Source organism: Aedes aegypti, chromosome 2, assembly GCF_002204515.2.
Source record: "Aedes aegypti strain LVP_AGWG chromosome 2, AaegL5.0 Primary Assembly, whole genome shotgun sequence".
NCBI classification, from domain to species: domain Eukaryota; kingdom Metazoa; phylum Arthropoda; class Insecta; order Diptera; family Culicidae; genus Aedes; species Aedes aegypti.
Window position 1 is genome coordinate 115,940,478 of NC_035108.1, and position 25,980 is coordinate 115,966,457.

A 25,980-nucleotide genomic window follows, 5' to 3' on the forward strand; every position below is an offset into this window, starting at 1 on the left:
TTCCTATGAAAATCCACCGGGGGAACTTCGATTACATTGTTAATAAGCAGTTTCAGGCAAAATATTTGGTTTGAGACGCATAAATACAGATATTTGAACAGTTTTGTAAATGAAAACACACAAGAGGGTCCATAATACGCATTTCCAGGTGGGTCCATAATAGGCTCGTCGGCAGCGAGCCGGATTAAATGGGAATCAAATGGAGGGTCCATAATACGCAACGTCAAATTTGTAAACAATCCTATTATGGACCCCGGGAGGGTCCATAATAGGCATTCGGACAACAGTTTTTCAAATGCATATTTCGCTGGAAAAATCGAATGATTTTGTATGTTTCATAGACGTACTATGAAGTAAAGGCATTAAATTTGTTGTTAGACTCCACAAAACGTATATGCGTCTGAGATATCATTGCGGAAAAGCGTCTAGAATTTCAGCTACTAAGGAGTCCATTACTAGCATTGAAACCCTATGTGAACATGTGGTGAAAGAAGGGATATTGATCTAACTTGCCTAGTTTATTACGACCAATGCAAAGTGGTGAGCTACCATGGGAAGGAAATGGTCAATGCTTAAAAACTTTTTTTACAAGCATCGGATTGCGGTCTTCGGCGATGTTCTTCGTCGTAAAACTACCTATCGAGTTCTGTAATTAAATTTTATAGAGGTAAATGAATGACCTCTGGCGTTTTAGTTTGAAAAACATAGTTTTTACATAGGTAGTATCCCATTTTCCAGAGAGCTAGTAAGCGGAAATAGGGGCTTGAGCGGCTACTGGTGCTCTGATGTTATCTCTTACAGGAGTGTGATATTAAATAACCAGCAAAGCGATTTTTTCAGTTTTCATTCGGTCTTTATTGCGTATAATACCATGTATTTATTATTGTACAGAACGGTTAGGTCAGATAGTACGATATTTTTTTTTCTGTAAAATGTTGGTGCCTTATGTCGTATTTCGTGTTGTTTTCAGTACTTGGGTTATGAACAATATTACCACAGTTTAGTATACATCACTTTGTCTTAAAACATTGCTTTTAAAATTGTCCAAAAGTTTCTGCCTGTTTTAGTGTTCGGTTGTTTCGTTGCGATCAGATAATATATAATACAAATAATTAACAGCATTTAACTACGATAATACCGTATAATACTTAGCCGAATTTGCTATAGTTACTCAGATATACTTTCATTTGCATTAAGGTATTGGCACTTATACTTGGGTTTAAATGTACATATTCGTTTGATTTGTTCGCTCCTCGGTTTGTCCCCATCACACCATTCCGAAGTCCGTAACGATCTTGGCGGCGTCCTGTGCCGCCTCCTGAGCCATCATCCGAGCGTCATGTTTCAACTTCATGATGGTCTGCTGCTTCTCCTGGTTGATGTTCAGCTCGACCAGCGTGTCGATACTGTTGAGGCTGGCATCACCCTGGAGGATCTTCTGGGCCGCCAGCGAAGTAAAGTTAAAGCTCAAATCGGTCAGACTAGGAAAGTCGTACATTTCCTCGATCATCGGGTCGTCCTTGCTCTGGAAGGAAAACCTCCGATCGGCGTTGTTCGGCTTGTCGGAGTCCTTGACCAGGATGGTGACCTTGTTGGTGGTCGTTTCCTGCGTCTGATTGGTTAGGTTAGGTTCGCTGGAGACGGAAAGGCTCTTCTTCATCATGATCAGTCCGCTGATCTTCTCCGGGGAAGATGTGTGGTTTTTTAGGTCAAGGTTGGAGTTGAGCTTCTTGATTTCGGAGTTCGACCGTCGGAGATTCGATTGGTGATCGCTTCCGGGCAGGAGACAGCCGGTGAGGTCTTTGTCAGTGGCGAGGTCTCCGCAGATGTTCTTGGCGTCGTGCTGGATGTTTTTGAGGACATTCTTGTAGAAAAAATTAGCTGGTTGTACTGGAGGCGTCGATGGCAACGTTTTACTATTGTTCATGGGTATGTTATCCTGTTTGTTGAAGTTCTTGTTGTACCTGTTCATCTCGTGGAGGTCTGGTGGGCCTTCCGAGTGGAGTTTGAAGCCCAGAAGGGTTTCGTTGAGGGTGGAGAGTTGTTCGTTGGTTCCGTTTGGGGTATCGGTGTCTAGTTTCAAAATGCCGTTATTCGTAATGGCCTCATTACAAAGTGCATTCAGTGAGTTCTTAACTAGGTTGCTACTGTGGGTGCTGGTGCTATTGCTATGATGGTTAGTGCTGGTATTGATGGCTTGGTTGTTGTACCCGAAGGTGGTTTCGAACCCCTTGTAGTGGTTGCTGTTGTTTGATTTTGAAGCGCTGGCCGTGGTAGTGGTAACTGCCGAGGGCGGTTGATCCTTCGAATCACTTGGAGTGGTATACGAAGGTTTCGTGTCGTTAGCTATGAAGAAGCTGGACGTGGTCGTTTGCTGAATGGTAGTGGTAACCGTAGCGGCCGAGACGTGGGATTCCAGGCTCGAGTGAGTACTGGTACGAGTGGAGGACAGTTTCTCGCTATCGAAGCTAGACGGACCAGAGGTTATATAGGTCATCTTACCACTGTCGATACTGGACGGACCACTACCGACTCGACTAGTTTTGTGTTCGATCTTGTTCTGGCTGTTGCTGTGCAGTTTGTCCGCCGATGAGAGCTGTTTGCTGCGGGATACTTTGTAGTAGCCCGAACTGGCCGGCGTCGAGTGGATCGATCGGGGTAAACTTCCGCAGTAGTAGGAGGGTGACTTGCCGCGGCGGACCGGCGAACAGTCACGGGACGATATGAAAAAAGTAGACTCGCTGGAAAGGTTTCTCCGGTGATGGCGTCGTCTGGGCAGGGATAGCGATCGCTGACTTACGTCCGAGCTATCATAAAAGGTTGAGTTCATAAGGCGCGACTTGATGGGGACGTCCTGGAAAAAGATTTAAAGTAGGGTTAAACATTTTTTCTTTTAGAAAATATTGCAGCTATCACTAGCAGTGCACTTATTTCCCGTTTTACAAAAAGAGTAGGATCATTAAAATTCAAAATAGTTGAAGATAAGATGCATGTTTACAAATACTTCTAAGCATCTTCAGCAATATCATTTTTATCGGGTAGAAATGTTGGATTGGTATTTTAATTATGCCTGCCCAACCTTTTTGGCTCTCTTTTGACATAAATGGTTGCCGCGTTCGCAATAACAGTCCGATCTGAGAATATTTTATCTCAAATGAAAGCTTGGTATTATATCTGATTGATCCATATATAAAAATTCAAATTTATATTCAACTACTTGCTAGCGATACAAACAAAGGTAAAAATCAATGTATTGATTGTAATTGTTTGTGATTTGTCTCATATCGCTGTACACCAGTAATAATTGTAAATTTAAATTTTCACAATGGTTAATTAATGGTATACATTATTCAACGAACTTTTCAAGAAGTTTCTTGAGGTTTTCTGATCTTACCAGAAAATTCTAAAAGAATATCTTTCAAATTACTTGAAAAATCTCTTGAAGAATTCCGCCAGAGAAGCTTTAGAAATTATTTTAAATATTTCTCCAGGAAGGTATTCTACGTGTCTATGATATACAAATTCCAACTGTTATTTAAAAATATAATCCAGTTGTTCATTAATATTTTGTTTGTGTTTTTTTGAATTACTGAGGATTTATTCAAGATATGCTAGGAGTCTCATCAAATATGTCTTCAAGATCACCAAGCAAGGATTCATTCCACACAGTTCATCAATAGTTTTTCAAACTTTGCTTTCAAGGTTCTTCTCAAAGTTTATCTTCAAATTCGCTAAACAAATCTTTCAGAAAATCTCTCAAAAATTATTCTAGTATTGCTTGAAAAAAAAAAAAAAAAAAAGAATTTTACAAGAAGTTTCATCAGTATCTTTTTTGACAATTATCCTTGAAACCAAGCATTGATAAAACTATGTCTAAAGAAATGTTTTTAGGAAGGTCCTTATCAGTTGATTTATGAATACCTTAATAAATCCCTTCTTCCTCTCAGTTATTTTGCTAAATGTACCAGTCCTTAACTGCCATGTTAGTTTTGGAAGCAATTTTCTCTCATTATTCGAAGGCAAGAGACATTTCAATGACACTTTTCGTAGATAATCCTTGTATGGGCTGAAGATTTGAAGCAGAATATTCAGAAAAAAACATAGAAGATTGTTTGACGCAATTTGTGATATACTTGAAAACTATTTTGAAAGAATTTTTATTAAACTAGACAAAATAGTTCGTAATAACATTTTTGGGAAATATTTTTAAAGGAATTCAAAGAGGAATTTCTAGTAGAACTTTCAGCGAAATATCTCAGTATAAGATTTAACAGAATCAATGATATATTCGAGGAATCGCGAGGGGAAATATTGAACTTTTGAAATGTTAAGTAAATTATGTTTAGTTAAATCCGGGAACGTATTCCGGAATTGATTTGTGGATAAAAGTAGACTTATAAGGGATTGTTGTCCTTTAGGAGTAATTCACATTGGAAGTATGAACAAATCTCACGATTATTATTATTTGGCGTATTTCCAAGAGATTCGCAGCAAAAGTTCTGAAGCCACCTTTCGATATTCCTTGAAGAATTTGATTATACTTAAATTCTTCAAGGAATTTCGAAGGGTGGCTTCAAAAACTACGTTACAAATAGTTTTTCCTTTCAAATAAGTCGTTATTTCCATAACTTGATATTTCCACTAATCGATGTCACGTGAGAGGTGAATTTCTCTCCATAATGCGATATTTATTTAAACAATCCTTCTTATTCTAAGAAACTTCGACAAATTCTTGTTTGGGAGTGAAGCAAGTTGTAATGAAAGTTAAAATATATGAATATACAAATGATAATTGCCAGTACAAATAACAAGATTTTTCGGCATTTCGCATCCATTTGAAGAAAACTTAGCCAGGTTGAAATTTCTTGGAAAGTCTGTTATGAATTAGGCCTTACTTTTGTTCAAACATTCCCGCTATCTTTTGTCTAAAAATGTATTTAGTAATTTCTTCATTTTCATCTTCAAAAATATTTTCTTCAAACAATTTTGTGGATAAAGTAAATGTATGAATTTCTTTAGTGAATTCTTTTAAGAGAAATAATTTTCACCGGACGATGTGAGCAGGGCATCGTCCAGAAACATGGAAAATTATAATACAATGAATTATATGCTTTATGCTTAAACATTTAAAACAGCATTGTTTGCAATATTAAAAAATACGAATATTAGGAACCGAATTCCCAGGAAATTGACGCTTTTTGTACCACGGAAACAACTAGTTGGCTAACTAGGTAATCTTTACACAACAAAAATAAATTAATATCGGCCGATGTAGTATTTGGCTACGTATCAACAATCGAACGTAACTGAACACGATCACATTCATTTTGCAACAATATTACGCTCGATCGAATCGACAAAAATATCAAGGAACTCATTTCGAGTAGCAACACAAACCTTGTACCATGTGGGATCGAAGTCCGTACAGATAAGAAATGAATCTAAATCCGTCCTCTTCATACAAAACACCTACTATTTGTATGAAGTGTACGGATTTTGAGCCTGTACGGATTTCGGGGTTCCACTGTAAGCAAATTAAACTCGCTTCTTTTAGGGAGGTAAGATTGAGATAGCCGAGAGGTAAAGTGCGTAATTCTCACTCGCAAGAGCAGGGTTCGAATCCCGTTCAAACTTTTACATCTTTTTTGTAACTTCTCAAACCGATTCTCTCGATTGCTAGACCCCTTTTTTCAGCAGTCTTAGGCTGATTTTATACGTTTAGTGGTATACAATATTTGCGACAAAACTGATGTGCAATGACGTGATATTAAAATATTTGTTTTTTTTTGCTGTGTAGATTGTCGCGCGGATTACAAAAGTTAGAACCATCTCCTAATATGGTGGGGCAGGTTCGCGGTTTCCGTTGGAATTGCAACGGTGGATAAAACGGACACTGCCTGTAGGGTAGTCACTATACTCGGCGGGAGCGGCGCTTCTGGCTAAAGCACTGGCACAGTGCTCATAGAGGTGCTGCTAACAGCCACTAGGCTTCCTTGTTCACTTAGGAAACGGCTAACACTTGGAATTTTAATTTATTTGGCGGATAACTTTGGATATTACAAATTTTGGATCACTTGCTTCTTTTAGAGCTCAACTATCATCAGAGTGGCCCTCGCTGTCCAAATAGGTGACAAATAGTACATTTTCATCCACAGCATCACTCGATGAGTTTATACCACTACCCTTAACAAATGACGAATTAGCATGAGTTATTTCCATATAAGTAATAGTCGTCTGTTTTAATCCACGTATCGTCGTAGCACATATCGTTTATATTCTCTTCTTTTTTTCGTCTAATATCTCCCCTTCGCTGTCCTGATCTGAATCGCAACAGGATATTTCTGGCAGTTCACCTCGTGTGTGATGAGATTCTGCCATAGAGCATCTCGAAATAAATTGTAGTAGATGTAGCAAACGAATCGGAAGATCATCAACAGAAGATCAGTGTTGTGAATTGTGAACACTATTATCGAGATCATCTAACGGAAATTTAATAACTTCAAAAACCAAATTATTGACAGTTGATCTTGGCACTTTTGCCGTCGACATAATTGGTTTTCAATTATTGCTTTCAAGAATAAAGAAAAAGTTAGCCCTTGTTATCTTATCGCTAGTCCGATGACATGTCATGTTTTGATTGTGTCTATGCAGCCGTATATTAGCATATAATATCTCTCAATGTCAGTGCCGAATTTGGGCTTTATGGGGCCCGGGTTAGATCTCTTGCTACAAAATGAGCTAGATGTAGATATTTCCAATCAATTTAGTTATTAAAACAGTAAGCAAACCTATTAATTAATTTATTCCTTTAATCAGACATTTTTGCGGACAAGGAGCAATTGCTTTCAGAAAAGCACATGAGCTTCACTCTCGGTCACATGAGCTCAAGACTCATGTCATAATCCCTTGATTTATAATTTAAATGTTGCAGATATTGGCATTTGCCCCCTTGGCACACCCCTAAATCCGGGCCTACTGGCAGTCTGAGAAGGCTAAATAGCAGGCTATTTTTTTGAGTAATCAGTTAGGCTGAGGATCACTGGGAACCAGTGTTTCTTAGATAATGCGATTAACTTTTAAAGCTATAGCTTTCGTAATATACCATCATTGAAGATGAACCAGCCGTGAGCTGAAAATCTCCCTAATAAAGATAATAATAATATATCATCAAACATCAAATACGGGTACCACAATACAGTCTTCTTTATTGTTGTTGTAGATATGGTTTGATCATAAAAAGTATCAGGATAAATAACATAATCCGCAATAATGCATTTTTTTAGTATATTCGTCATGAAAACTAAATAGGAACGCAAATAGGAACACTTAGATGCAGTAACAAATGCAATTAAATATTTTTTTTGTAAAAGTTTTTCATATTCATTTTATTTTTCTGCTGATTAGCTGTACTTGGAGCTATATTGTGACATAAAAATAGTATTGATCGAATCAATAGTTATTTTATGATAAACATTTAAACACATAACTTCCCTTAACGTTCAAGGATCCGTCATCATGATCATCGTCATCATCGAAATTTAAACAGCAGTTTTTCTGGCAAAAACTAAAAAATATTTTATGGAAATGAATTTACTGTGTTTCAATGAACACATATTCGAAAACGAAAAACGAAAAAAAAATGCTATTGAAAATTCCCCCTTAAATGAGCGGAATCTGGTGCACTGATGGTTTACAAATAACAATTTTGTTGGTGAAATTGTTTTCGGTGATCTCATTTTTAATAATTTAATCGTGCGTTATCATTCGTGGAATTCATGTTAGCCATCAAACAGTGGAGTGCCGTAATTAAAAAAATCAACCTTTTAAAACACTGTAAATATTTCGAAAAAATGAAGTTTAGCGCAAATCTTTTTTTAAACAAGGCAGTCTGTGTTGGGCTGCGCACGTTGTCAGTATGCCGAACCAACAGCAAATATGAATAGTATTATATAGTGATCCCGGTAGAGACCCAACCTACGATCATCAGCAAACACTCACCATATAGTCCGTGGTCTGCGTCCCTACGCTGTGCAGGTGCGTCGTCTTCGAGTTGAACCACTCCGGCGGTGGAAACTGCGCCGAGTAGGTCTCGAGCTGTTTCGATTTGCTCTTCGATCGAGTGCTTCGCCTGAAGATCCTCGACAGCAGAGACTGGGAAGACGCTTGTTTTTCTGTGAACGAGAGCAAAAACGGTTGAAGAATGAACTGGTTTTCCTACGGAACGTTCCGACGGACACTTACTCGTATCACAATTGGACTGATTCTCCGAACTCGAACTGCTGGCCGCGGCCGTAGCCATCGTAGACGGCTGGGCCGATGTTCCGTCCTTGGCGATCGTTTGCGCGTAGTTCTTGGATAGACTTCTCGTGGAAGCGGATCGCTGAAGACGCTTCGAAGAGCCAAAGATCCGCAGACTATGCCGACGCTCCAGGGTTTTGTGACTTCCGGCGAGCGAAGAACTGCGCTGCTTACTTCCGCTTGTGCTGGTTCGGGCGTACAGGATCTTGTCGTTTGGATTTCCGCCGCAAATTACATCGGCCAGGTTGGTTTGGATGCACTGATGCGTCTGGTCACCGTCCCGTTCGGTCGAAATTTCTCCATACAAACTGCGCAGGGCCTCGTGGCTACTCATCAGCATGGTCTTGGATTCCTTCTGGGGTGGTGTTGATTCGTCGCTTGCGAAGCTGTAATCATTCTGTTTCGATTTACTACGTCGTTTCCTGGAAAGACAAAATATGCAAATGAAACGTGTGGACATCAGTTCCGATGAATGATGAATATTTTATCGAATGGTTAACTAGGAAATCGAAAACTCACTCGGGCGTGACGATGAAATACCCCTTTGATGTTTGATAGATTTTGATCTCTTGCATCAGCTGGACAAGCGTATCGTAAATCACCTCCACCGAAGGTTGCTGCATATGCGTAAATCTGTGGATTGGAGAAATCATATCGTAAAAATCTATAGGTTGTGCAAACTAGCCAAGACAAACAGAGGTAACAATCAACCTTCAGCTATTGTTAGATCTTTTTTTCTATGAATTGACGATTATACTCTTGATCATACAACCAGGGTGCTCTCTAGACTATTATTATCAGAAAAATCAGAAAACGACTAGTGATCAAACATTTGAAAAAGATTTATTCTGACTATTACGTTTTGGATAGCAGCGTCTCTATACATACCTCGTTCGAAGCCGGGATCGGATGTTCTCGATCGTCGCCGATTGGCCCTGCGTCGTCAGCTCCATGATGACGTCACAGAGGGCCTCGGTGAGCGGAGTGAACTGCGTCTGCACTATCGGTGTCACGATGCAATCGTCAATGTCACCTGGGAACGGAGATCGGAGAAAGAAAATAATCACTCGCTTCGCTACGCTACAGTACCAGAGAACGATCGCTCATTGAGCTAATTGGCCCTGAAGGTAATCAATGGGGGAGAAACCGATGGAAGGCTGATTAATTAGTGTTTATGTTTAATGGGACTCGGAGCTCAGTCTTCTGGTTAAATTCGATCAAATGAGTTGATGGTGCGCCATTCGAATAAAGCAAAATGGGGCAAAAGTTTATTTCCATGATTTATAGCCTAATTCAGAGCAAATAATATATTTGGTGGTTCTAATACTATTCAACTAAGCGACTTTTACTCCAAATATTATATTGGTGGGCTTTGTAGCCGTGCGGTTAGCGGCGTCAGTCGTTCAGGCGTATTGTGCTATGGAGTGTGGGTTCGATTCCCGCCCTAGCTGGAGAAAACTTTTCGTCAAAAGAAAAATTCTTCACTGGTCCACTGGTCGTTCCGTGTGTCCGTTGTCTATTGTTAGTTATGTTCAGTCTGTGCAGCCTATGGCTGAAGACGGTGTAGAGACCGTCTTTTTGAAAAAAAAATTAATCGAGATTTGGGATAGTTATGGCTGTTTTTCGATGTGAAAAATGTAATTTTTGATCAACCTTTCATTACATCGAACAAATTTCAAATGAAATCTTATTCCATTTTCGGCAACACATCATGAAGTCTGATTACCATCTTATTATCTTGCTACAGCTCTCATTAGAAAGGGAAAGCAGTGCATGATAAAATCCATTTAAACAACAGCAAGTATTGCTATAGGATTTTCGAGAATTGTTTATCATGTCAGTAAACCAAAACACCTACGCCAAAGGTAAGTAAACGACAAAAACGGATTTTATCATCGCTCTCTCTTTGGGACTCTCTTCGATGCTCTTATTTATCAAGCTTGTTACAGCTTGTCAAACATTGCTGAGCATAGACCAATACAGATGGGATGTTTTTCTTTGCTTGCTTAGATCGTGCTTTAAAATCAAGTGACAGCGAATTCTGTATGGATCAATGCACGTGTTCACGATTTTGACGTTTGAGCGGTGCCATATTCACTCGTTGCCATGGTCACATAAATAACACGGCACCGCTAAAACGTCAAATAATAAACCCGTGCATAGGTCCATATTGTCCCTTGCGATGTCGTTATAACAAGCTTAGACTGTAGGTGTTTTCAAGAAATATCCTTTATTCCACTAAATTTTGCCCCACCATTCTCTACAGATATAAGCAGTTGGGTCGATATTGCATCACAATTGAATCACAGCATGTCACATCTCTCTCTCACTATGTGAGGCTGACTATTGCTTGGGGAAGGGAGGAGGGGCTGTCGCGGTGATTATTCGCCTTTCGTTTTCAAATGATTCTTGGAGAATTGACGTCTTAATCGAGCCATCAGGTGAAAACGAGTTAGTTACCTAGCAGCTTGTTGGGAAATGGTGACGCGTATTTGTGCGCTGGAATTAATTAGATGGACTTAACGGTGCCGTTTGGAAAGGTGCATTGCTGGTTGGGAAAGTTGATTCACTGTTTGCAGTTTGTTGGAATGATTATCAGTGGTTCAATGATTGTTAAGAACATATGATCGTTTTGCAGCAATTGCGAGGTATTTCTGTCGCCTTTTTGGATTCTATGAAATGTTCATATCGAATTTGTTGTGGAGGAATTTTGGGATTTTCTAATATAATGTTCAATCTACACCAGAACTGTTTCTTAGCCCTAGGTTAGCTCATCTCATGATCAACGGCTTTACTTTCCAATTCCAAGATCATAAAAGACTATCTATAAAAAAATGTTCTCTCATATCTTTACCCAGATCAAAATTCCATTGGAACTTTTTGAGGAATTTCTCATAATACACTGCAACCTTAATTCACGAACTAGATCGGTGGTTTGTAAATTGATTCAGTTCGTAAAACGAGGCAAAGCATATTATTGTTTTATTTGATTTTTAATCAGGCTCAAAAGGGTGCAAGTTAAGGTGATTATAAAACGAAGCCAAACTTTTAATTTTCAAGTGCACAAGACGAGATAATCTGACAACAGTTCGCGTTGAAAACCAATCAAATTGCTTGCTTGCTGGTGGTGACCAATGGGATAGATTTTCAACGCGGAGCTCTATTTGGTTCTCGAGTCTTGTGCCCTTGAAAATTTGAGGTGTGGCTTCGTTCTATAATCACCTTAAGGTCTTACAAGAAATCTTTGGAGTTTCGGTCACTACAGTGACCGGTGAAAAAAGATCATTTTGCCGTACTTCATACAAAATGGCCAAGTCTGGAAACTTAGCTCTATACTTCTAGAGTTCAGATTGAACTGAAATTTCTACCGCCACTCGTAACTAACTTGAAAGTTGTGCAGTAAAAAACTCACACCATTTTGATCACACACTTTGAAGTTATCGCAAATGTCCCATATTGAAAAACAAATGTCAACATTTTAATTCTGATATATTTTGAGAAGTATGAATTTTACAGAAAAAATTTGTTCAACATACCATGCCCACACAGTTACGGATCACCCACAGTGACGGATCACTTTGGCGTTCAACATCGGATAACTCGCTCAAAACATAAACGTTGACGAAAAACATATTTTTTTCCATGTTATACTATTTGTCTTCTACCATTTGTAATGTTAAGCACAACATTCAACCGCTAAATAACTGTGTTTTTGACAAATGTTTAGTTGGTACCACACAGCTATCATTATATGGCCGTTTTCTGTAAGAAGTGCCGTCAGCATTCATAAGCTCCCATAGGTGGTAAAATTCAAATGTTATAGCATGTTTTATGCTCGTTCGCTTCGATTTAGTATGAATTCATCTTTGGAAAACATTTTACATGAATTTTTATTCAAAACACCGAATATTAGCAGTGATCCATAATATGGACCAGGAAATGATTGTTTACCACGGTTATGGATCACTTCCAAGGAATGTAGATTTCTGCTATTTTATGCATTGGATTCGACTTTTTCAGACAATAGCACTAAGGATATAATTAATAAAACATCAAGGTTTGTAAATTTCATATTTTAGCAGGCAAAAATGGGAGGAAAACTTGGTGTGGAGCGGAAACAGTTCATGTCTCAGTTACTACAATGCAGTACCACAATAAAAAGGGCATTTTACCCTTGTTTCCAAATCTAACACCACTATTTTTGCAGTAATATATGACACATTGTTAACTTTCGCCATACCATGCAATACAGATGCATTGAGTTGAAAATCTCTTGATTTTGCGCACTGATCCGTAATATGTCACAATTTGATCCATAATATGAAAATTGATCCATAATATGGTTTTCAGGAACCGACACAATTTTTAATTTTTATGCAATCCTATGTAAATATTACACTCAAAACAGTTTACTAACCGAAGTTCCAATTCGAAACGATTCGATTCGTGCTTTAAATTACAATTTTACGTTTTCCATGTCGTTTTATTGAATTTTATAGGTTGGACTCCACACTATTTGATCCATAACTGTGGGATCATGGTACTTGTTTCTCTTGTTACATCAAACATTTTTGCCTAAGGTTATATTGCTCTAAATACTTTCGTTTCAAAAACAAAATGGGGCATTTGCGATAACTTTAAAGTGGATAATCAAAATGCTGTGAATTTCTCACTGCACAAATTTCAAGTTATTTTCAAGTTTCGGTCAAAATTCAGCCCAATCGGAGCTCTGGGAGCCAGATTCATGTCACCAAGTGTAAAAATGTTTACTTGTTCATGGTTTTGGGGTTCATCAATGCCACTAACAATTTCAAACACGTGTTCATCAATGCCACTAACATTTCAAGTGGATATATGTGATGTAACTTTAAATTACATTATTAATTATGAACAGTTGAGAATTGAACTGGGATCCAACGATTTGTAACTACTCACCTTGACATCTGCTCCACATGAGACTGCATAAACATTACTCAAGCAAGGGAATGACTTATCGATTTGTCTGAATAAGGGTTATATTGAAGGTTGCTTGGAGGCTGGAGAAGTGTGCAAAAACTGCTGTATAGGGGAGATTCAAATATGACGTCCATCGTTTTTAGAGATTTCTAGACCCTCCTCCCCCCTCTGTCACGCTTTTTCCAATACCTAATATATGCAGTGTCACACTTTCATAGACCCCCACCCTCTCCTAAATGATGGACGTCATATTTGGATGATCCCATAGTATGCAAAAATTCTTAGCTTTCAAAGGTGTGTTGTGATTTTTGTTTTCAAATAGAATCCCCGATAACTTTCGATTACCGTTGTTTAATTGTTGTCAACGCAAGTTATGGTTAATGTGGAAAATAAATTATTTGTGCTGTTTCATTCAGTAAACTTAAAGTGTGACGAGGAAAAGTTCGGGCTGGAGTGTGGTTATTTAATCTATTATCATACAAGCTCGTCGATGCCGAAGTCAGAAGTTTTTTTACTAAAAATAGTCCTGTTTGCGTTTAAGACATCTAAGTGACTGTGTGCTGTTTGAAATACAAGTTATTCATAAACCAATTGATTGTTTGGGTTCTATCACAATAATTGTCCACTTCACGATTTGCAGATTTATTATTTGAAGAATTTGATGAAACTGTTTTTCAACAAACATGAATTTCGTGTACGACCCATACTTTCATGTGTATATAATTGTTGACCTACGGCGGTACAATAATTAGATTATGGACGATGATTTGATTATATTTTTAAATAACCTTAATTATATTTCATTCAGGTTGGCTGAACAAAAGTGGAAAACTATAGATGAAAAATAGTTTATTCAGCTTGATATGAGCTCTTCTTAATATTAGTGATCAGCAGTGTCGTAGCGTGCGGTTGGCTAGGTTGGCACTCGCCAAGGGCACCGGGCTTCAGAGGCGCCAAAATGCTTGAGGCACCTGGGATTTTTTTTTAAAGACACATATTTAGAAAGGCGCTTCTGCAGCCACATAATCTAGAAAAACAATCATAGATATAAACAAATAGCGATAGAGAAGTAATGATGCGTCACGAACAACGTTGCGTAATTTTTACTATATATTTTTTAAGTTTAATTAATAAACATGATAGATTTAAACTACACTACCCGTCATAAATACGGACTCACTAAAATAAGTATTGCAACACTCAGCTGAATATTGAATCACCCTGAAAAGTTTAGCATCACCTCAAAACAGGTTAATTCACATTGCTATATCTCGAGATCCTTACGACTTGCAAAGAAGCTATCTTCAGCAAAGTTGTTCAGGGGATCGAGGACATCCGGAAAGGAAACAGTTTAGTTCGCGATTTTTCCGCTAGGTGGCGCTAGTGAGCATGTAAAATTGAGCATTTCAAACTAGTTCTAGCTTGTGATCCATAAGAGATAGAAAGTTCGGGTCTTCGGCAAAGTTGCTCAGGGGTTCAAGGACGTCCGGAAAGCGAACAGTTTAGTTCGCGATTTTTCCGCTAGGTGGCGCTAGTGAGCATGCAAAATTGAGCATTTTGAACTAAAACATTTTGGATGTAAAGCGAATCATATCTGAGTAAATAGAACAAGAATGTAATCGGTTTTGAATTACTTGTATATGAAGTGAATATTACCTTAAGCACTTGACTATGAACTGTATCAGACATGTATCACATGAAGTGATTCTCACCTGAAACACTTGAATATGAAGTGAATTGGACGTGAGTCTCTTGGATATGGAGCTATCAAATCTGAAACATCTGAATGAGACCTGAATGCCTTAAATTTATTTCAAAAATCAAACATCAATCACTTGGATATTGAACTAATCAAATCTGAAAAACGTACATAAAGTGATTCAAGCATGAATCACTTGAAAATGAAGTGAATCAGCCCTAACATGCTTGAACATCAAGTCATACCTGTAAAAGTGGAAAATTCTAGATGAATCAAACCTGAACTACTTGAATATTAAGTAATTCGTACTTGAAATAGGTGAATATGAAGTGCTTCAGGCCTGCAGCTCTTGAATATAAAGCGAATCAAACCTGAATCACTTGATAATGGAACGAATCCGACATGAATTACTTGGATATGAAGGGAATCAAACATAAATCACTGGAAATAAATCCTAAATCTCTTGAATATGAAATCAATCAGACCTGAATCACTTGTACATAAAGTGAATCAAACTTGAAACATTTGAAAATGAAGTGAAACACTTGAAATCATTTGAACATCAATGAATCGAACCTAATACAGTCCAATATGAGTGAATCAGATAAGAATCACTAGGATATGGAGCAAACTGAATCACTTGAAAATGAAATGAATCAATTCTGAATTACTTAATAATAAAGTAAATCTGACGTGAAACACTTGCGGGTATGGAGAGAACTAAACTTGAATCTATTGAATATAAAGTGAATCAATCCTGAGTCACTTGAACATGGAGTGAATTTGACATGATTTTTGTTTGCTCCATATTCAAGTCAAACCTGAATTTCTTGAATATAGAGTGAATCAAACCTGAAAGACATGAATATAAAGAGAATAAACATCAATCACTTGGATATCAAGTCAATCAAACTTGAGCCATGAAGAGAATCTGACTTGAATAATTTGAATATGATGAATATGAGACCTGACTGAGTCACTCGCCCATGGAGTAAGTCATATCAGAATCACTAGAATATGAATCAGATATGATACATTTGAATATACATTTGATCAGACCTGAATCATTTTAATTTAATATGATTCCATCCCTAATCACTTCAACTTCCAAATGTCAAAGGATTTCTGAACAGCATTCTGGAAATTCTATCTTATCAACTTCATAATGTTTAGGTACAGTCATCCCTTCAGAGTAAACTGTTTATTATTTCGAAGCATACTCACTACTAACGCCACCTAGCGGCAAAATCTCGAACCAAACTATCTGTCTTCCGGATGTCCTTGACTTTCTGAACAACTTTGCCGAAGACTCGAACTTTCTATCTCATGTGGATCAAAAGCTAGAACTAGTTTGAATTTTGCATGCTCTCTAGCGCCACCTAGCGGCGAAATCTACAACCTAACTGTTTGTCTTCCGGATGTACTTGGCCTTCTTAACAACTTCGCCGAAGACTCGAACTTTCTATCTCTTATGGATCACAAGCTAGAACTAGTTTAAAATGCTCAATCTTACATGCTTACTAGCGCCACCTAGCGGAAAAATAACGAACTAATCTGTTCCGATTCCGGATGTTCTTGAACCCCTGAGCAACTTTGCCGAAGACCCGAACTTTCTATCTCTTATGGATCACAAGCTAGAACTAGTTCAAAATGCTCAATTTTACATGCTCACTAGCGCCACCTAGTGGCAAAATCGCGAACTATACTGATAGCTTTCCGGATGTCCTTGAACCCCTGAGCAACTTTGCCGAAGACCCGAACTTTCTATCTCTTATGGATCACAAGCTAGAACTAGTTCAAAATGCTCAATTTTACATACTCACTAGCGCCACCTAGCGGCAAAATCGCGAACTAAACTGTTCGCTTTCCAGATGTCCCTGATCCCCTGGACAACTTTGCTGAAGATCGCTTCTTTGCAAGTCGTAAGAATCTCGAGGTATAGCAATGTAAATTAACCTGTTTTGAGGTGATGCTAAACTTTTTGGGGGTGATTCATTATTCAGCTGAGTGTTGCAATACTTATTTCAGTGAGTCCGTATTCATGACGGGTAGTGTATTTCTGGAACGGTTTAAACAAAACATTTTCGAAGCATATCAGAGGGTGTTCAATGATGGGTAAATAGGAAATTTCTGAGATACTTATCATCAAAAATACATTCCATAATTTCGAGAACAGTTCTCCATCTTCTTCTTCTTCTTGGCATTAACGTCCTCACTGGGACAGAACCTGCTTCTCAGCTTAGTGTTCTTATGAGCACTTCCACAGTTATTAACTGAGAGTTTTCTTTGCCAAAGTTACCATTTTCGCATTCGTATATCGTGTGGCAGGTACGATGATACTTTATGCCCTTGGAAGTCAAGAAAATTTCCATTACGAAAAGATCCTAGACCGACCGAGAATCGAACCCAGACACCTTTAGCATGGCTTTGTATAGTTGCCGTGGACACTGACCCATGTAAACCTTATGGACCGTGGAACAAATATGCCGTTCTACGTTCAGCGTAGTAATCCCCATGATTTTTTTCATCGATTTGTAGAGTATTTACTCTAGAGGTTTCTCCAGAAGATGTTCCAGAGTCTTGTGCATACTAGATTTATAAAGAAGTTCATCCAGACACTCCTTATGAGTATTCCAAGAATTCATCCAGAACTTCTTGCAAGATGTTTCACGAGAATTGATTTAATATTTTTTTAATTTCAGCGATTTATGATATCTGAAGATTTTTCCCGTTATAACTTCATCAAATCATACAAGAAGAAACTCCAAGGTTCCATATTCCGTCAGGAGTTTTCCCAGGTATTGCTCCAAAGAGTTTGTCAGGCATTCATTAAAATATTTATCCAGTAGTTCTATCATGGAACCACCGGAGATTTTTCCTTGGAAACTTACAAGAACTCCTTCAGGGACTGCTTGCCAAATTCTTCTAGAAAATCCTTCAGTTATTATTATAAAAAAATCAAGTCGATTCTGTAAGTCGCAGACGAAATATGCCTATCTGTCAAGATAAGCAAAATATTAGAGTTTGAAGGTATTCGCTCGCCTTACTAGTGATTTTTAGTATTTAGTTTTTTCTTTTGCAAAAGTGAAGTTAAGTGTTAAAGCTCAGAGATTCTTTTGCTATTTTTTGGACGCTCCTTCGTGATTGTAGACTCACCATACACTAATCACTAGATAGTTGTTAAACGCTCAATGTGATCTCGAATTTATGCTGATTTCATCAGATAAATAAAGTTAATTAAAGCAGAGAACTAACAAAACTAACAAGAGTTTTAGAGTTATGTTTAGAATAAAGCTAATTGAATCTAAAAATGATCGCCATGATAACCAATTTTTTTTGCTCCAATGAATTCCAAAACTGAAAAACTGAAAATGCTGAAACGAGTTTTGTAGTTATTGTACGCAAGCCAGAAATTTTAACTGTATTTGGTAAATGGTTATTATGTTGATTTTTCTGTAAAATTATTCTTCCCTACAAATATCAATCTGATGGTGAAATTGTGATTGTCATGACAATTTTGTGTCTGATTGTATGCCTTTCCGAAAAAAGTATGGATAAACGGGTTGTGAGCGACTTGCTTTGTTGTTTGTTTTTCATCGCCTTTGATAACAATTCGGTTCACTGGTATATAGCAAAGGTTCCCAAACTTTTCGAGTACACGACCCACCTAGTGATTAGGCATGTTTTTCGTGACCCACCAGTGAAAAACGTGAATAAAATAAATTATTTTGTTCTATAAACATTAAAATTACAGAGTTTGCACTGTTTTGAACATAAGAAAAGACATCAATTTCATAAACTGATAGCATCTTTCACCATGTTGCGGAATAAAATTGTTGCAACAAGAATAGGAGATGACAATATCTTTGTTGCTGTGTGTTGGGTGTTGGGTGACAATTTATTCACTGCTATATACCATTATAAACACTGTATATATAATTATATCCAGGGCTGTATTTTCGGGGGGTCCAAGGGGGTAATGGCCCCCGGGCCCCAACATTTTAGGGACTCCCACATAATTCGACTCAATTGATAATTATTGAACATTTAAGAAAAATTATAGAAAGCGATGAATGGTGCCAATATTTTGAAAACCAAATCGTAAGATTTGAAACTTTTAAGTTTCTAATTTCAAAATAGAGTATGATTCTTTGGCTTGAGGAGTCAAATGTAAGTGAAAGTTACATTTTGATAGATTTTAAGTTAGGTGTATTGAAATATTGTACTGTTTTCAAGCTCTTCAACAGTATTTTTAGGTGGTATTTCCATCTCAAAGTATATCATAAATCGTAGAAGATTGACTTGTTCTTTTGTAGATCTCATACAATTTGTACAAAGTAAAATATTGCTGAAAAACTTTAAAACCGATTTTCTGGAGAGCAACTTATATCTATTGATCGCAACTTGCGCTTCTGAGGTTTCTAAAGCGGTTCAAACCTAACTTCTGGTTATTGAAACTTTATCCAGAACATTAAGCATGAAACTTATAAGGGATATTACCAACGAGAAACTATTGTGATAATCATTTTTTTTTTGGAAAAAGACCCCCACATTTGTAAATCTGGCCCTGATTATATCCAAGTTATAACTTAACTCATTCTGTATAAAAGATTTCCAAGCATCTGATATGATTTTTATGCCGGGTATTAAGCGGTTTGCCCAAAGGAATATCAATACGTTGTAGGATATTAAAATCGGTGCTTTTGCCTACGCACAGTAGTCAAATGGCATAGATTAGTTAGCTCCGCGAACGATGAGTTATCGTGCATTTCACCTAAACCCTAAACCCGTGCATTTTACCTAAACAAGGGTTGTTGCACAGGTAGATCACACCGATTCCAACAGCATGCAATCTATCCAATTACCGCCATTGCCTGATTTATCGCAAACGCGATCTCCGAGCGATCGTATTTCACAAGTTCACCCTAGATTTCACGTCTGATCAGTCTGTCTTCCCCTCTAGCATAATTAACAAATTAATCTCGCCGACAGATTTCTCCCCCTTCACTTGTCGAGAGCCACGCTGTGCCTAACTCTCGGCAATGCACTCGGCGGCAAACCGGAGAAAAAGATCCCAGACCTTCCTTTAACACTCTGACATGAATTAATTTTCCTCTCAAGACGGCAATTAGCATATACACTGCTAGCTCGAGCGCTGAAGCGCGCGTTGCGGAAGTCTGTCTCTTCGAAGGCATGTCTTGGGTTTTCTTCGGCTTTTCCACAATGGGGCCTCTGAGCATCATCTTGGACTGCGCGCCGATAAAGGGCCATTCTGCAGCTGTCTCTCGGATTGGAAGTAGTTTATTCAAATAGAGGTGTTACACAAAAACTCAATGGCAATCTCTGGGGAAAGAGCATGTGTTTCAAGGCGTGTACAATTTGGTCTAGTTGAGGTTTAAAATATATTGACTTTCGAAGTTCCTTCGAATATTGCTGGCTGGCGTACTAAATGCGGTGCACTGCTACGCACAAGATTATCGATGGGGTGGCCGCTGATTTTAGTCACAACCGACGGAAATTGCCTTTGGGGGGTTGCTCCCACCGACCGACGGAGCGCGCTTCTCCTCCATCATCACAGTGAAACCGCCCATTGGTCAAAAATCGAAAAATGAGTTATCTTGTTTTTCACTCTTATTACTCTTATCACTTTTATTATGTTTGACATTAATAATCCTGATAAGTTTCTTTAAAAAATAGATTTCAACAGAACACTCCATATTGTAGATCATTTTGAACACGGAAGGAGGAATGTTAACAAAGTATCTTTTTGTTAGCATATAATCTCTTAAACACAACACCATCTTAACTATATGTGCAGAAATCCTTAACCAGAAACTTTGAAATGATATCAATAACAATAACGAAGAGATTCGTTTTGATAGTCAGGTAACTTCTGATAATAATTTTCATCAGATGTTGTGTGATAAAATCTGTGACCTTTTTGTAGAACAAATGGAACCACTGTGCATCGTGTTCGATGACGCCAACCGTGAGTCGTCGTTCGTCGTGCCGTTGACTGCTTATTATTTATGGTAATTTTATACTAATGATAACTTAATTTAGCCCCGAACAAAAGAGGCACCTTCATAGTTAGACCACTGCGCAGACCGCAGATAAGTAGCAATGCCCAGGAGATGAAATATGACAGGGTCGCCGCCGGCGGAGACAGTGCACCAGATTACAAAGTTGATGCAGGAATACAGCTCCAAGAAGTGCGGAAAGGCGGCGTGACGAAGGGTGTGCTCAATGGGTTGTTAAGATGCAGATTGATGACCACGACCAGGGGACCGGAGGCTATGGAAGCTGCTTTTGATTAGATATTCATGGCGTTTGGGATAAACGTATTCTGTTTTGCAGCATCGTTTTGATAGCAAATTCAATATTATCCCATAAATTTCCATATGTGGTAACAAACCATTTGTACAGCAAAGAGCGTATTAGTTAAGAAAATGTATCGATCTTGCCCGTAAGATTGCCACAAGACTGGCACAGTGATCTTCTTTTCCATTTTGTCGTTACGTTCGAACTGAGGCAAAGCTGCTCAGCTTAGTGTTCTATGAGCACTTCCATAAAACGCTTTTTTTCACTGAGGCGACAGAACCAGGCAATACATTCATCTAAACATGATCTAGTTCACAGTGTATTTTTGCTCGTTCTCGTGTTCATGACAGCTGTTCTTTTTTCCGTGTAAACCTCCTTCGGATGTATCGGATATATTGTGTATTTCTTTCACTACTGGACTGCGAAGTGCGGCCTCATAAATGCGAAAGTGTGAATAGAAGTGCGGGGTTGCATTGAATCCTTTTAGTGTCTTCAGAACACTTATTCTTTGATTTACGAAGAATAAGTCCCCCGAAGACATCTACCCGATTTGATGCAATTGCGCACTTTTATTAGCATTTCCGCACTTCTAAAAATTTCTGTAATAGTGGTGAAAGAAATGCGCAATGGACCAATGCACGAGTTCACTGATTTGACGTTTGAGCGGTGCCGAATTCACTAGTTTCCATGGTTACGTAAATAACACGGCACCGCTAAAACGTCAAATAACCCAAGTAACCACAAGCATTATACTATTGCATTAATTTGGCCGAAAGTCAACATTTTTTGCATTGATAATGTTATCATGCATTTATTCAATAACTGTCAAGCAATGATGCATTTGATTAACATTGTAAATGCTTTGTAGCATTATTTCAATATAGCATTATGCTAAGCGTTTAGAGTGAATATACAGTTATGCTGTCATACAAGATTACATAACCTCATTAAACGCACTCGAATCTGTAATAAATAAGTAAGACGAACGAGCACGTTCGCACTCGCTCATTACGTTTTGTGGGATATGGAAGAATAATGAAATGACTTTCTTTCATCTCGAACCCCCATTTCAAGATCTATGGATATATGTATTCATTCAAAATTGTTGTATTTTATCTATGAGACTCTTTTATTCATAAAGAGCGAGAGGAAATGTCGATCAATTTCTCTCCCCTGAAATCTGTTTAATGCGCTAGGGCTTTGTTTAGTGAGTTACGTTCTGTTATTTCTTCTACGAGAAAGAATGGTGATTCTTTCTATTGATGTTTCATTTGGTGAGGAAAGGAAATCAATCGCCGAAGAGAATTCTTTCTATTCGTAATAACTGGGCGAATAGTAATGTTAACACACACAGTGGCTTCGTTAATAAGGAACTTTTATCTTACCTTATCACATCAGCAGCTTTAGCACAGGACACCAACGCGCCAGGCATCCAGTACATCCATCATCCTAGTTGTGGATTTGAATCCTGATTCCAACAAAAAAATCATTGGTATGGTAAAGAAATCCAAAGGTAGTCAATGGATTCATTGTTTTGTTTATTTTTAACGCAAGCCCTAAACATACATTATTTTAAGCTAATATACATCATGAACCCTAAATATACAAACATAAATGCTTTAGTAGGGTTTGTGCATTAAAACTGCTTTACCGAGTATTGCATTAATTTGGTTGTTGTGGGGCCCTTTCCCACTTTAATTATGCTTTATAAAGCTCTTAAAGGTTATGTTACTTTAAAACAAAATCTGATAGCACACTATAGAGCAAACATAAAGTATTCATATACAGCTTCGTGGTTACTTGGGAATGCACTTGTGCATTGGTCCATACATTTGACACATTCATCGTCATCATGTAGACATCAAAATGTGAGAGATGATAATATGATAATATTATTTTAGATATCGGCTTTCTTTGCCTATTAGCCAATTAGTTGTGTTACATCTCGTGTGATAAGCACGAAGATAATCCATGTACTGAGTAGTCGGGAGAACATGAAGCCTGAAAATATCGTCGACCGGTGGAACTGGAACTCGCGACCCTCAGTATGGGCTTGCTGAATAGCTGCTCATTTACTGCTAGAACTATTAGGACCCCTCAGGTGTAGTAAGGATTATTTACATTACTTCAAAAATAATAAAGTGGTCTTATGCTGCCACTCTTTACGGCAAGCCTTACTGTTAAAGCAAAGACTGAAAGTCCAATACGTCAGCTATGGGTTCGATAAATTGTGATGTATGAATAATAAACCGACAAATAACGCAGATCCAATAGCGGATCATGTTTCATTTCCTCGGAAACTTCTGAAAAATCTAAAAAATGTAATTCGCGGCTGTTCACCGGCAGCTACAGTCAGCTTAAGGAGATGACCCTTCATAGCGGCTAACGAGACTCTGTATTCACTCATCTCTAGGGTCGGCACGCTAATCCTATGCTGTTTCGTGGACTCAGGAAAACGCTTGAGTAGGCTTTTCACACTCCTGTTTCTTCTTCTTCTTCTTCTCCTATTTCTTTTACTTCTGCTTTCTCTTTCTATCACACTGTTCTCTTGTCTAGCTTCGCTATCTACCTTCCACACTACCTAACCCACTTTCTTAGGACTATTCTGACCTTTCTTGCTTATTCAGGGGTCCTTTCCTCCTGCTGGCTCCAGTAACTTCATTTTCCAGTAACTTCACGACCTTTTCTGCCAAACTGAACAACACGAGAATGTAGCGATGACCGGATCTGTTGCCAAAAATTGAGGTAAACCACGGTTCTGTAGAAGGGGGGGGTCATGTTACACCCCAACCTCTTTTTACGACCGTTATCGGGGGGTTGTACAACGAATCGGTCGTTATTAAAGGGTTATGATTATGTTTTTTTCAAAAATACAACACCTAGATGTGGAAATACTGATCCGAGATATTCGGCAACTTTCCAAAATGGCCACTCAAAATTTCATATTCTGATAATAGATGGCAATAATGCTCGTTTGTTATCAAAAGAGACAATAATATGGGTGTGTTATATGCACATACCAATAAATTTTAAAGATAACGATACAGAATGTTCACCAAAGTTGAAGGAAGTGTTGCGTGCCATATAGACGGCCGTTCATGTGTTCATGTGGCTGGTAACACTGTTTAAGAAGAATTAACTTGCGTTTTGCGAATATCTCAAGATCCTGACCACTTAGGAAGATGGCTTCTTCGGCAAAGTTGTTCAGAAGCTCAAGGACTATCATTATTTGGGCCATAAAGTTCGGAATTTCATCACTAGGCGGCGCTAGTGATCTTGATTTTTTTGTTTTGTGATTTTCTCAGGATCCTGACCACTTAGGAAGATGACGGCTTCGGCAAAGTTAATCAGTAGCACAAGGACTATCATTATTTGAGCCATGAAATTCGCGATTCGCCACCAGTTAGCATTACCGAGCTTTAAACTTTTGTTTTGCGGATCTCACAGGATCCTGACCATTTATGAAGATAGCGTCTTCGGCAAAGTTGTTCAGTAGCTCAAGCGCTATCATTATAAAAACAATGTGATTCGAAATTTTGTCACTAGGCGGTGCTAGTGAGTATGACTTTTATTTTGCGGTTATGTCAGGATCCTGACTATTTAGAAAGATGACTTTTTCGGCAAGGTTGTTCAGTAGCTAAGGGACTATCTTTATTTGAGCCATGAAATTTGGATTTTTCCCACTAGGCTGCGCTAGTAAGCATGATTTTTTTTTTTTTGCTGTTATGTCAGGGTCCTTGCTACGCTTTGGCAAAGTTAATCAGTAGCTCAAGGACTATCTTCTTCTCTCTGACGTTACGTCCCAACTGGGACAGAGCAGTTACGAGGATACTCTATACCCTGGGAGTCGAGAAAACTTCCAACCCGAAAAGATCCTCGATTTGTGGGATTCGAACCCACGACCCTCAGCTTGGTCCTGCTGAATAGCTGCGCGTTTACCGCTACGGCTATCTGGGCTCAAGGACTATCATTATTTTAACTAAGAGATTCGTGTTTTTTATTTCAAGTGGCGCTAGTAAGAATCAAACTTCAGTTCTGCGGTTATGTCAGGGTTCAATTTAAAAAAAAAGTGTCATTGGCAATGTTGTTATATACCTCAGGGACTATTATGTTAACCAACAGACTTGATACTTTGCCACCAGGCGACGCTGGTGAGCATGAATTTTTTGTTTTGCCAATATTTCAGGACTATGGACACTTGAAAAGATGGCGTTTTCGGCAAAGTTATTCAGTAGCTCAAGGACTATAATTTCATCCAAGAGGTTCAAGATTTTTCCAACATGCAGCGCTAGAAAATATGAAACTGTTGTTTTGCAACTTTCTCAGAAACATAACATCTTCGGTACATCTATTCAGTTAGTCAAGGGTGTTCAAGCTTCTTCTTCTTGGAATTACGTTCGCACTGCGACAGAGCCGGCTTCTCAGCTTAGTGTTCTTATGAGCACTTCCACAGTTGTTAACTGAGAGCCATTTTCGCATTCGTAACTTGTGTGGCAGGTACGATGATACTTTATGCCCTGGGAAGGCAAAGAAATTCCCATTACGAAAAGATCATGGACCGACCGGGGTTTGAACCCGGACACCTTCAGCACGGCTGTGCTTTGTAGCCGCGAACTCTAACCATTCGGCTAAGGATGTTCAAGCTAGTTTAAATGATGCTGTAACACTACATGGATTTGGTTTATTTTCACAATAGTCTTCAGTTT

General features: G+C 38.4%; 1 protein-coding gene across 1 annotated transcript in view; it reads right to left on the bottom strand.

Annotated features, from left to right (window-relative positions):
• Positions 1–831: 831 nt before the first annotated feature.
• LOC5565543 (ankyrin repeat-containing protein kinase A) overlaps positions 832–25,980 on the bottom strand; it is a 540,177-nt gene continuing 515,028 nt past the window's right edge. Inside the window, exons 7-11 of the mRNA XM_021842078.1 lie at positions 9,187–9,331; positions 8,818–8,931; positions 8,242–8,720; positions 7,999–8,171; positions 832–2,854 (exon numbers count right to left, since the gene is read on the bottom strand). Of these exons, the coding sequence (XP_021697770.1) occupies positions 1,268–2,854; positions 7,999–8,171; positions 8,242–8,720; positions 8,818–8,931; positions 9,187–9,331 (2,498 nt within the window). The 3' untranslated portion in view covers positions 832–1,267. The remainder of the gene's footprint in view (positions 2,855–7,998; positions 8,172–8,241; positions 8,721–8,817; positions 8,932–9,186; positions 9,332–25,980) is intronic.